This window comes from Cynara cardunculus, unplaced genomic scaffold (genome assembly GCF_001531365.2).
Source record: "Cynara cardunculus var. scolymus isolate 2C unplaced genomic scaffold, CcrdV1 Un_Scaffold_926, whole genome shotgun sequence".
NCBI classification, from domain to species: Eukaryota; Viridiplantae; Streptophyta; class Magnoliopsida; order Asterales; family Asteraceae; genus Cynara; species Cynara cardunculus.
Window position 1 is genome coordinate 61,621 of NW_020200649.1, and position 12,560 is coordinate 74,180.

The 12,560-nt window shown below is 33.5% G+C and overlaps 1 protein-coding gene across 1 annotated transcript; it reads left to right on the forward strand.

Annotated features, from left to right (window-relative positions):
* Positions 1-7,062: 7,062 nt before the first annotated feature.
* LOC112502113 (30S ribosomal protein S9, chloroplastic) lies at positions 7,063-9,531 on the forward strand. The gene is made up of 2 exons (XM_025105943.1): positions 7,063-7,483; positions 9,072-9,531. Exons 1-2 carry the CDS (start codon positions 7,166-7,168, stop codon positions 9,357-9,359), a joined length of 606 nt encoding a protein of 201 aa, XP_024961711.1. The 5' UTR covers positions 7,063-7,165; the 3' UTR covers positions 9,360-9,531.
* The last annotated feature ends 3,029 nt before the right edge of the window (positions 9,532-12,560 follow it).

Below are 12,560 nucleotides of genomic sequence, written 5' to 3' on the forward strand. Positions count from 1 at the left end.
TTCTAAATTAATTAATATATTAATTTAAATTATTATTTAATTGATATATTAATTATTCTAGAATATTAATATTAATATTAATTATTTATTTATTTTCTAAGAAGAAAAGTTTATAATAAATTATTAAATTACTTTGATGATTTAATCATGAGATTAAAGCGTCGTATTTGAGTTGAATATTTATTGGGGCGCTTTAATTTGGAGAGATGGACTTATAAGTTTACATAATGGTTTTTTTATGTTTTAGGATGTCAGCGAGTTTTAGACTTGGGTTTGACTAAAGTTAGACGGGGTTGACCGAGTTGACCAAGAGATGACTTTTAACATGTTTGACCCATGTGGATTTTAATAATGGAGTCAATGAAATTATTTGAGGCATATTAGGATGTTTGGATATGGAGTTTGACTTTAAGTCGGGTCGGATTGACCATAATTGACTTTTGGAAAATTTGTGTCATTAATGAGATATTATGGTATGAAATGTGTAGGTATTTGATCAAGAGCTATCAATAGTCAATGTACTTGCAATTAGGTGAGTCTTAATGAGACTTATTATGGGATGCATACCTACGTACAAATTTATTTTTTGAACATTATATAATTTATATGGTGATGTGTATGTATGCATGATGTTTTAGTTTACATACATGATATATTTGACATGTATGTTATTTTTATGACCAGTTGCATGCTATGTGTTTTTTTTCAAATAACTCTAGCATGTTATTTCATATGAAAGTTTTATGATTAGTTTTAACGGGTGAACATTTGACCAGTAAGTCACACGACAAGTGGCACGACTCCATAATGAGTGTCTAGATAGGTCCAGGTCAGACAACTTAGGGAATGTCGGTGACTAAATGACTCATACCCGACAGACAATTTATGAGATCTCTTTTCTTTCAGGGTTGTATGATGTGAAATGATTTTTGTTCAAGCAAACCATGAACTCACTAAGCTTTATAAGCTGACTATAGTATGCATCTTAGGGACATAAGGTTTTAGGTTGAACAAAGGAAAAAGCGCATACATAGAGACTTGTCTAGTCTATTTAAGTTCAATTGCATAATTTATGATAGATAAAATTTGTAAAGCAACTCAATATCGGACGAGCTGACATTAAGTTATATATTTATTATTTTAAAGTCTTCCGCTGTGAATGGTTTAAAGTTTTAATTTAGCCATCATTTTGGAGTGTTTTTGGAGAATCTGTTTTAAATTACGTAACATTTCTCATGGTAAAATTACGGGAGTTACAAGAACACCTCCATTTTTGTGTTTTTAGTGTTGGGTTGGAGATATCCTAAGTAGGTTTGGGCTAAGATGGTAAAAATTTTGGGGGCTGTTTGTTTTTAATAAAAAACCTCTTAATGTCCTCTTAAGTCTAAATCGGTCAGACATAAGAGGATTCAGTGTGTTTGTTTTTATTTTTCAATTAAAAGCTTAAAAGCTCTTATTAGGTTTGAAAATTTTAGTGATTAAGAAGCCTCTTATTACCTCTTATTTCATATTGTTGCCTACATCTCTTTGCGCTCGACTTCTCTAGATTGACTCTTCTGTCTCGATCTCTCATCTCTCAACTTTCGATCCATATCAACTCTCGATCTCTCATCTCTCAAGCTCTCGATTTGTCTACCAAGCTCTCGATTTAAGGTATCCATCTCTCAAACTCTCGATCTGCGTCTTCTTTGATTTCTTGATTTAAGGTATTCTGTTAAATGAGTTTGATTTTATTGAAGAATAAACAGGTATCTTGTTAAATGGGTTTGATTTCTGCATCTTCTTTGATTTATGGGTTTAATTTATGCACCAGTCATCGCCTCTATGTTTGTCGTGTGATTTTGTTGAACTTACAAGAGAGGTAGAAGGAATGCAATGATGTTATTTATGGGTTTAACCAGTCATCGCCTCTGCTTAATGGTTTAAATGATTGGATATTTCAGTTAAATTTAATTGAAATGAATTGATTCAGATTTCAGACTTCATAAGTTTGTCAGTTTAAAAAAACAAACAATCTTATTGATTCAGATTTCAGACTTCAGACGTAAAAACAAACAGTCTGACTGATTCAGATTTCAGACGTAAAAACAAACAATCTAATTGATTCAGATTTCAGACTTCAGCACCACCTCTTAAAAATCAGAAGTGAATTCAGACTTCAGACTTCAATACCTCTTAAAAAACAAACGCCATCTAAATCTGTTGATTTGATAGGTCTAGTAATCACATATGAAAGAATACATTTTATATACTTTATACTTCTTTGATCACTGACACTAGTATAACTATTATACGATCATACTCATATTTATCTAAATTATTCGGCCTCCAACTTATACATATTATTGAAACTCTTACAAATAAAAACAACAAAAAACTAAAAAAAGACAAAGTAACACATAATTTTACTTAAATAGAATCATTCCTTTAACATTCTACGTAACAAAATCTTAATATATTCTTCATGATCATTCTCATTGGAGTCATTTAGAGTGTCAACTAAATTCATCAAATTACGATTTTCACTAGAAGCATCAACATAAGTATAATCCGAATTAACATTAATATGTTGATCGCCAAGAGAAGTTTGTGATTCTTTTATGACAAATTCATCAAGAGATATGTTTTGAGACTGTATCATCTATTCACTTCCTTTTTTTTTTTTTACGTTTTTGACATCCAAAGTCATGGCTTCTAACCCTAGAAGACATGTTGAAATTGAAATAAGTAAAAAGAAYGATAAGGAACAAAGCAACCCAAGTGAGGATGACAATACTACTGTTGCATACAATAGCTAGTGATGCTTGGTTACACCAAGACCCAAAGCTTTTGATTACACTGCAAGAGATAGTGCATATACATATAGTAAGAATTTGAACCTAAAGAATCYGTAGTTTGTACATAATTTGAACAATTAACAACTTGAACAAGTGAACTAAACATTAAAAATTGCCAGTTTGAACCTAAACCGAGACAATTAACACTATGAACCTAAACAATTTGAACAATTAATTAACAATATGAAACAGTATGTAAACTTAAACCTTAAAAAATAACATTCTAAAAAGTCTTGTATGGATGAAAATTGAAACCGATGTTCTTATCACAATCTTTGATCARTTTATTATTTAAAATTAGGAGTTGMGTTTTTTTAATTTGAAAATTTTAACTTCCTTCAGACACTAGCGAGAAACGAAAAAAGAATGGGATTTACCTGGTTGTTGTCTAGCATTTCGATTCATGCTCTACTTTTAGAGCTCGATGAACAGATTACTTCTAGTGATACGGTGGTATCAATCATTGGATGTTGAATAGTTGATGATAATTGATAAACCAAAACTACTAAACCAATCGTATTGTGATGTATTTAGACCTGAGATCTAGTTTTCTCAAATTTTGAAATTTGAGAACTAATCCAATGTAACACCTAAAATTTGTACTTTTGGAATTTTAGAAATTCGCAATCTTATCTGTAATTGCGTTATTTTCTCAGACACTTAAGAGCCTTATGTGATTACAAGCAAACGTTAACTGCTCTATGTCATGAGCATGTGGTTCAAACTATCCTCCATCTTTCTGTTTCTTAGAACTAGTACTTCACTACAAAATTGCAAAAACTATCAAGCAAATTGCAATACAAATTTGCCTATATGTTATAAACATGTGAAGGAAAGACAATGAACAAATATCATTACTCTCAATCTTGACTTYGAACTTAGGAGCTGTTTACCAAAACATTTTCTCGGTAAGTGCTTATCAGTAAGAGTCAACATTCTAACTTATTTTCTCAGATAATAACGTAATCCATCAAAACGATATCGTATGAAACAATTTACCCAGTAAGCGTCATCACCCTTACTTACTGGGTAAGACTCTCTATCTTTATCATTGTTCTTACAGGGTAAGATTYTAGGCCCTTGTCATGTTCATCTGGTAAGGTAAAAATGACTTAGTAAGCGCTTAACAAGTAAGTTTTTTAGTAAACGACCTCTTAGTATTCTATATTTCCGTATCATTTGCAAGATATATACCATTCTTCCATAAGTAGAATGTTTAATCCCAGCTTAGCATAAACTCAACAAAGAAGCATTACAATGTACACACATTTATACATGTAACTTGAACCAAATCAATTAAGAAAGAAGCTTACATGTGAATCAAACTAATCAGCGTAACCAAAGGAATGAACGAGCATGTCAGAATGATTTTGATGGGTCTACGTGTACTTTACACATCCAAATCTTRAAGAAAACAATGAACYGCAAATGCATTATTGYGATTCCCACATGTCATATAAACCAAAGAAGCTACTACACATGTCATAGTTGGAGCAGAAATTGTTGGTTAAAGATCAYTATTGATAGAGAAAATGCTACTACACTGCTTATTATTGTCTGAGAAACTAAGACATTTTTCTAATACAAAATTGTTTGTTTACTATGTAATGGATACCTTTTATAATCTTKAGCTTCTTTGGACTTGCTTCATGGATCTTTTTGTTTGTGTTATTAAACCCCACTAATAACACAAAATCAAGATCAACCAAGCCTATCTTGCTGGATCTTCTTTTTTTAAAACCCCCCTTGGCATTCTTGACCTCCAAAACCAATTTTTTTTTTTAGCATTCTGCCCCTATTAGAAATATTAAGTTTAGACTAAGCTATTGATGGTTACTTATTGGTAAGGTAATTCCCTATTATGCAAGATGTTACAATGAACAATGGAAGTTGATAGTTATGGTCTCTAGGTACATTGCTACTTCTACAAATAATGTTGAGTAACTTTTGTCAAACATGTTAATTTGGCCAAACGTGTTAATGATGGACATTTTAGTCGGTGGATGTCACCAAGCTTCCACTTACCTTTTTGATCATTTTCTATCCCTACTCGGAGATAAGCATAAAGTTCTAGAGTCTAATTAGGGAAATTTTTTTTAAAACAATAAATACAACTGAGACAACATATATTCTTAGCTTCTAATAAAGAAATAGTTGTAGAAAAGATTAAAAAAAAACACGAACCAGTGAAGTTTTTTAAGAGATCAGCAAGAACCTTTCCCACRATTAAGTTTTTCAGTATAAAAATCTCATCGTTTGAATCTTTTTATTTAAGTTAAGTAAAACTCAACTGAAGAGCAAATGTGAAGGTTCCATCTTAAGTTTAGGTTGTGAATAAAGCAAGCCTTAAAAGACCGTTGAAAYTATATTGTGGAATGTCAATCGGAACAACTTAAACTGATCAATTCAACCACTTGCATCCAAATTATTTGGTTTATTTTGTTTGTTTAGAGAGTTTTCTGTTTCTGCTTCTGTTCTTTTTCTTTTTAATTTGTTTCTATAAGCATTTCACTTGGATTATGGACTCTTTTTTCCGGTTTATCTATAAAATCTTAATGTCTATAAGGCAGGTCCTCCTTGTTTAATTTGAAGCCAAAAATACCATCATATATATATATTAACCTGGATATCCAATCCGCTATGCGAGCCGACTAATCCCAGGACGACCACCTGCTTTGCAAATAGCCCGGAGTCACCACATTTGAACCTCTGTGGCCACAAGGAGATTTTTATTCCTCCTTGGATTTGAACCTAGAACCTCCTGGTACTTTTGACCTTTGGAGCCAAGCTCAAATCAATCAGGCACTACCAATGTGGTTAAAAAAAAAATACCATCATATTTATATGTTTCATATGCAAAATCAATCCAAATGGTCACATGGTTAGAAAGTGAATGAAATTCTTGCAATATGACAAGAAAAAACCGAAAGATTAGAAATTCATACTTGTACAGGATTACCTACAAACGGCTTCTCAAAGAAGGTTTTATCTTTGTAGATACATCTTCAGTCCTGTAACCTCATCCAAAACACAAACACACATTCTTCYTAAAAGATTCACCAATAGTTTAATGAAATTAAGTTTGTGAGTACACTAAARAGTTGTTAATTCACTAGCAAAAACAAAATAAAACCCAACTCATCATTGTTCTGAAATCATAATACATTGTTCATGATTTAATTAAAAACACAAGATTGGAAAAATTAGAAATTACCTTAAATTCAAAAAGACTTTTTGCCGCTGCCCATAGATTCACATTCTTCCTCATAGGTTCACTGATGATTTGATCAAATGAAGTTTATCTAGAATCACAATATCAAAGTTCATGATCCAATTAAAACACAWAATGAAAACGAACARATATTACCTRAAATTCAAGGCTAAAAGGTTCTTAAACACATTTTGCTGCCAAACGTGAATACCACACTCAAACTATCCTTCCCTTCCCTAGTTAAATGGGTTTTTAAGCCTCTTCAGATGCTCCATTCCAAGCGTGAAAATCATACGAACCCCACATCGTAAAACACAAAAATCAAATTGGCATCTGCAGGGATGAAACAAAGTTCAAAAGTCTGCAACAACCAGAACAAAATCCCTTATATCGAAATCAACACCATTGCAAAGCTCTAGTTTGAACTAATTTTGTAATTCCTTTGAAGTTTGTCTAGGATTCCAAAGATAATCAACTGATTTTGACTAAAAGTTGACCTCCAATTTCCCCTTACCAATATGTTTGAATTGAAGCTAGTTAGAGATGGAATCGAGCTATACCTGTACTCCTTGTATTTATCATTCCATCCTTGAGTTTTATCAGAAGCCATCACACAAAAAGCAATCACGATTAATATCGTCTCACATACTCTAAATCCTAACGTTGTTGTCAATGGTCACTTCAAACCTTGACCTGCTCGCAATCRACAATACCGACACCCTCGACCTCCTACTCACTCCATCGCCACTACCGGTTCTCTCATCAACACCGCCCAGACCTACCTTAGGTTACCTCACGTATATTATCACATTTGATTTAAATGTTCAAGAGTTTTTGAACTTTCACACCCATATCTATATATCTATATATATATATCATTATTTATTTTGTGTAAAAAAATCAGATCAAATTTACTCATGGATTATGTTTGGTTCTTCCAATTCTTGATTTTGCATCGTAAAAATAATTGAAAATGAAATTACATAAATAATTTTTGGAGCATAAAGCAAAGGAAGGGTGATTTTGGAGAAATAAAATTACATTATCCTTTATTGCGCCTTCCACCCTCACAAACTCATCTTCAACCAAATCTTCTTCCCCTAAAACCAGTGCGAAAATGGCGATGTCCATCTCCACGCTCTCCTCATCCTTCTCCTCTCTATCTTTTTCCTCTCAAAAACCCTACTCCCTTTCACTCCCTCACTCGTCMAAATCACTTCAATTTTCCAAAATCAAGTCCCCTTCTCTTACCATTGTTGCGACTGCCCTAGATGAGCCTCTTACTGTGGATTTGGAGAAGTACGTTAAATCGAGGCTCCCCGGTGGCTTCGCTGCCCAGACTCTTATCGGCACCGGTCGCCGGAAGTGTGCCATTGCCAGGGTTGTCATTCAGGAAGGGACTGGAAAATTCATAATCAATTATCGTGATGCGAAGGTGGTTCCTTATGATTCCTTCTTCTTATCCATATTTGTTTTGGAACTCTTTATGATATATATTGGTTCCTGTTGTGTAGTGTGTTGTTCATGGTTGGACTGCGTTGCTTTGTAGAATTGTGCTCACTCTACTGATTACTTCCTTTAGGCTTCCGATTTTCTGAATTCATTTAGAAGAATCTTTCTGTCTGACTAGGTTACTTCTTAACCTCATAATTGGTACTGAATCAAAAGCTTAGAGAAGATTTTGCAACTGCATCAAACTCTATATTGTTTTTAAATGGCCAACGTAGTATTTTCTCCTTCCTGTCGAAATGGAAGCACTTCTTTTTGTATGATCATGAAAATTGCAACATTTTCTTGTTATGGAAAGTTTTGTATATAGGCTACATTATCATGGTAACAGAATTGTTGGTATCTGCAAATTGGTCAAGAWCCTTTTATTTCGTCTTTCATTGAAGCTTATTATTTGCTCCTGGCCAACCGTAATAGATATTGTCCGTTTTATCCACCCCTGGACTCACGGTCTTAAAACGCTACTGATAGAGAAGGTAGGCAACCTTCGCTTCTTTCCCCAACCGATGTCAGATCTCACACTTACTGTAGGTTTTGACACACAACCAAACAATTTTTAAGAACCATGTCTCAAACCAAAAGTTGTGATTTTTTTTTAAGTATATAATATTTATTCACGGCAAATAGAACAAATAAACTCACACACCCTCCTCACCTTTGGTGAGGCTTGAACCCCTAACCTCCTAGGAGATCAAAGACTTGCATACCGCTAGGCCAAAGGCCCTTTGGTAAAAAAAAAGTTGTGATTTTCATGGATAGGAGGAAGTACTTGATGACAACAGTCATCAAAATTGATAATGGAACTCTTTCTATGGTTTGTTCTATAACCTACTTGACGACATTGTAAAGAAAACCGTTATATTGCTTAAAGCATTGTTTGAGTTTGCTGATGATATAGAAGTACACRTTGTTAATGGAAGACATTTTAGGGTTTCTCTTTTCCTTAAAACCGAGGTTGGCGTCTGGAAATGTTTTCCTTTTAATGGACAATGGAAACTTATGGTAGCTTGAAGTATGTTTAAAGTTGTAATAAGTTGAATTTTAACTTATAAACTGTAGCGTGTTAAATCTTGTAACGGTTTTCATGCCATAGACAGTTATGAACTCCTCAGCATAAATAACAATCAACCTTGAGGGTCAGCTCAAGGGGCGGAGCTACGATGTAACCAGGGTGGGTATGGGCTCCCTCTGAGGTTTCCTTAAAAAATGTTGATCTATGCCCGATACTTGTTACTCATTTGAATTCTGCTGCTTGCCTGCTCCATTGATCCCCCTGATTGATTCCCACCTCCCTTTGTCTACTGCTGCCCCTCTATCTGCCGCTTAGATATTAGCGTCTCAAAATTAGTCAAGTTTGAAATTGGGTAATTGTTTGAAATTGGGTGTTTGTTTTGAATATTGAGTTTGAGTGAAACTTGAATTAGTTTGACCCTCTAGCTGATTTCCTAGYCAAAGTTAAAGAAAACCCGTAAATTTGTGATTAAGACATTGTCAACATGTTTAATGTTGTACAGGAATATCTTCAAGGCAATCCATTGTGGCTTCAGTATATTAAAGTCCCTTTAGCAACATTAGGATACGAGACTAGCTACGATGTGTTTGTGAAGGCACATGGAGGTGGTCTTTCTGGGCAGGCTCAAGCCATCTCTCTTGGTATCGCTCGTGCATTGCTAAAAGTGAGCGAAGACCACAGGAAGCCCCTTAGGAAGGAAGGTCTTCTTACTCGAGATGCAAGAGTGGTCGAAAGGAAGAAAGTTGGTCTCAAGAAAGCCCGAAAAGCCCCACAATTCTCCAAACGTTGAGGTACAGCTTTGCATTTTGGAAATTTATTCGTTTTTCTACTGCAATACCTTTTGCAGCATCTGTCTGTTGTCAAATACTGGTTTTTAGTATAGTTTTGCCTCTATTCTAAAATGTTGCTCTTTTAAGATTTTGTCATACTTATCTTRCAACTGATTTCGAATTATTGTGCAATTTGGTTCTACTTTTCGTGGGATACTTGTCCTACGTTTGGTGTCACATTAGACTGAAACTAAGGCGTTTAGMCCATCATARCYCGGTTTCTTCTTGCGAAGKATGTAAAAACTGAAAAATAAATGACTGATGCCGAAAATTAAATSGCAGAAATTGGAACAAACATAAGACTGGGTGGGACAAGAGTACACCTGTGTAGTTGGAAAAAAAAGATGAAATGAGATAAGATTGATAAATTACTAAACTATCCATGTTGAATTAAAAARAATACATCTCTTTTTCGTATTCTGTGCTTTCTGCCATGGTTTTATCTTTGGAATTCACGTCTGAATACACAACAATTTGGTTTCCAAATGTGTACGGAGGTTAATTTTTGCACGCTACGAAGTTATATGCTTTTATCGGTATGCCTTTTCGCATTCTTGTTATACAACATATTTTAATGGTCTTTTAGTCAGATTCCTGTTTGGATTTATTCTCATCATCAACGATCATTACAAGATATTTGTAAGACGGTTTTTGACAAGTGACATTTTACATAGATGATGATAAGTTAAAAACAAATCAAATATCTTGTTTTTTTTTCATATTTCTTTTTCTTGTTATAACACAACAAAATCAGAATTTGCTACGCCAAATGATATTATAAATTTTAACAAAATTGACGCCGTTTTATAACTTTTTTGCATTTCCCTTGGATCAAATTGGGTGTTTTTTAATACCAAAATTGGTATATTGTCATCTTATGCACTCGTCAAGAGTTCTTTATAGCCAAATTTGTTTTGGTATTCAAATCGATTTCAAAGCGTGTGAAAAGGACGGTTTGGGTTTGTATTAGGTTGTTCTTGGATTTGGTTTGGTTGGGTTGGGTTGGGTTGATCAGGTTGAAGACATTTGAATAATTCAAACCAATGTTTGCGGTTTGGAAAATCTCAACTCAACCCAAATTAAAATGCAACCCAACCTGACCCAAAGGTACGGTTTGGTCGGATTGATAATTTGGAACATCAAAATATCCTCCTAGTCTTGAATATGGTGTTTTCTCTAGTATATATATAATTTATTTCTCATCATCAACCATTTAGTAGAGTTTATCTATACTTCTTAAATCTTAAATATATAACATTTGATTAATTTTCTYWATTTGCATATTAACATATATGTTCATAGTTACTGAACATATATACAAAKGAAATAGTTATATAGAGATGGAAAATATATTTAAAATATATGTATATGAAGAAGGCACTTGATGATATGATTGTCTAATGTAGATATTAATAGAGAYTCAATAATCATATTAAATTCAAGAAATAAAATGGTATTGGTTTATCGTGTTGGGTTCAAATAAAAGTAACCTAATACATACAGTTTGAAAATTTTACAACTCAATTAGGATGGCTRGAGTACGCCAATATGGGGTTGGGGTGAGGCAAGTCACAGGCGCCACGTTAACCACTGCGGCAGTTGTCTAAGGCATGGATGGAGTACGCTATGACGTCTTGAGGTGCACCATTCATGACAGGAGCTTTCTTAACACTTCATTTTTTTCTTTTTTCTTTTAATTTGATGTCTTGCACTTRGTCATAAGCAATTGGTATAACATTTTCTCGTTAACACCCCTAGCTACGATTTAAGACGTCCTCTTGACGTTTGAGAGGGAGTCGAACAAGTGCCSGTAGATCCCATATTGTAAGCTATGATACATTGAAGTGCATAAAGAAGGTGAGCTATGATACATTGAGAATGTCTCATATATCTTTTCCTRTAATACATTGTAAGCTCGACATATGACGGAGTTATTTTCAATCTCRCAAGTTATAGAGAGTTATTGGCCTTATTTCGACTCGTTCGAGAATAAGGAGAAAACAATTGAAGATTATATTTACGAGACAAAGAAAAGTAAGGGGCATTTACCAACACACAAATTGGATAAACGCTTAGTAGATAAGAGTTACCACATTATTTATCGTATTGAGTAAGATTGTCTGTCATTAATTTAAAAATAACATTGTATCATTGTCTATTACTTGATAAGCATTACCATGTAATAGCAAGGTTTCTAATTATGTGACGACGAGGTCAAGCCTGAAGCCTTATAAACCATGGCGAGGCCACGTTGTTTTTCAAAACGTGACTTATGGCGTCAAATAGGTATATCAAATATAATATTATATGTAGGGTCAGGTTCCGTTAGAAACCTAAAATTGGAACATGGGAACCACCAATAGCGTAACACATGACATATTCATCAGGAATATAAACATGTTATTCATCATGAATGTGTGATTGATGATGAATAACGTGTTTATATTCATTATAAATGTGTGATCCATGCCGAATAAGACTTCATATTCATGATGAATATTCATCTTGTAGARGGATATGTGGTGTCTTTGAGTGGTTCGTGGATTTCTAATCAATATATATATGTATAGAGGAGCGAGCAAATGAAAACCGTTCTCATTTGTATAAACCATATAAACCAATCTCATCCATCCATTTTCTTGATCAATAGTCAAGATTAGTTTAGTTTATATTAGGAAGTTAAAAATAAAAAATAGAAAAAAAATTATTTTTTAATTGGAAAAAGGGCAAAATTGTAAAACCGTCTATATCAATAAATCGGGTATAATCATTAGTTTCCTTAATCAACCCCATTTTGAATAAGGAAACAATATTTTTAACTATTACATTTAATGAATGAAATGATTTCACCGTATTTTTTACGATACACAAATAAACGTCTTTCTAGAGGAGCCATCTGTCATTTTCATTTTCTCAAAAGATGGATCCGTTTCAACCTTATTATAAAATGGTTTCACTGTTTGCCTATTAGATGAGACATTTGTCATTTCCATGTTTTCGGTAGATGGATCCGTTTTAATCTAATTATGAAATGGTTTCACTGTTTGCTTATTACACAATATGTTCTTAACAATAATGAAATGGTTTCACTGTCGTTATGCAATTATGAAATAGTTTCACTGTTTGCTTATTACACAACATGTTCTTAACAATTATGAAAT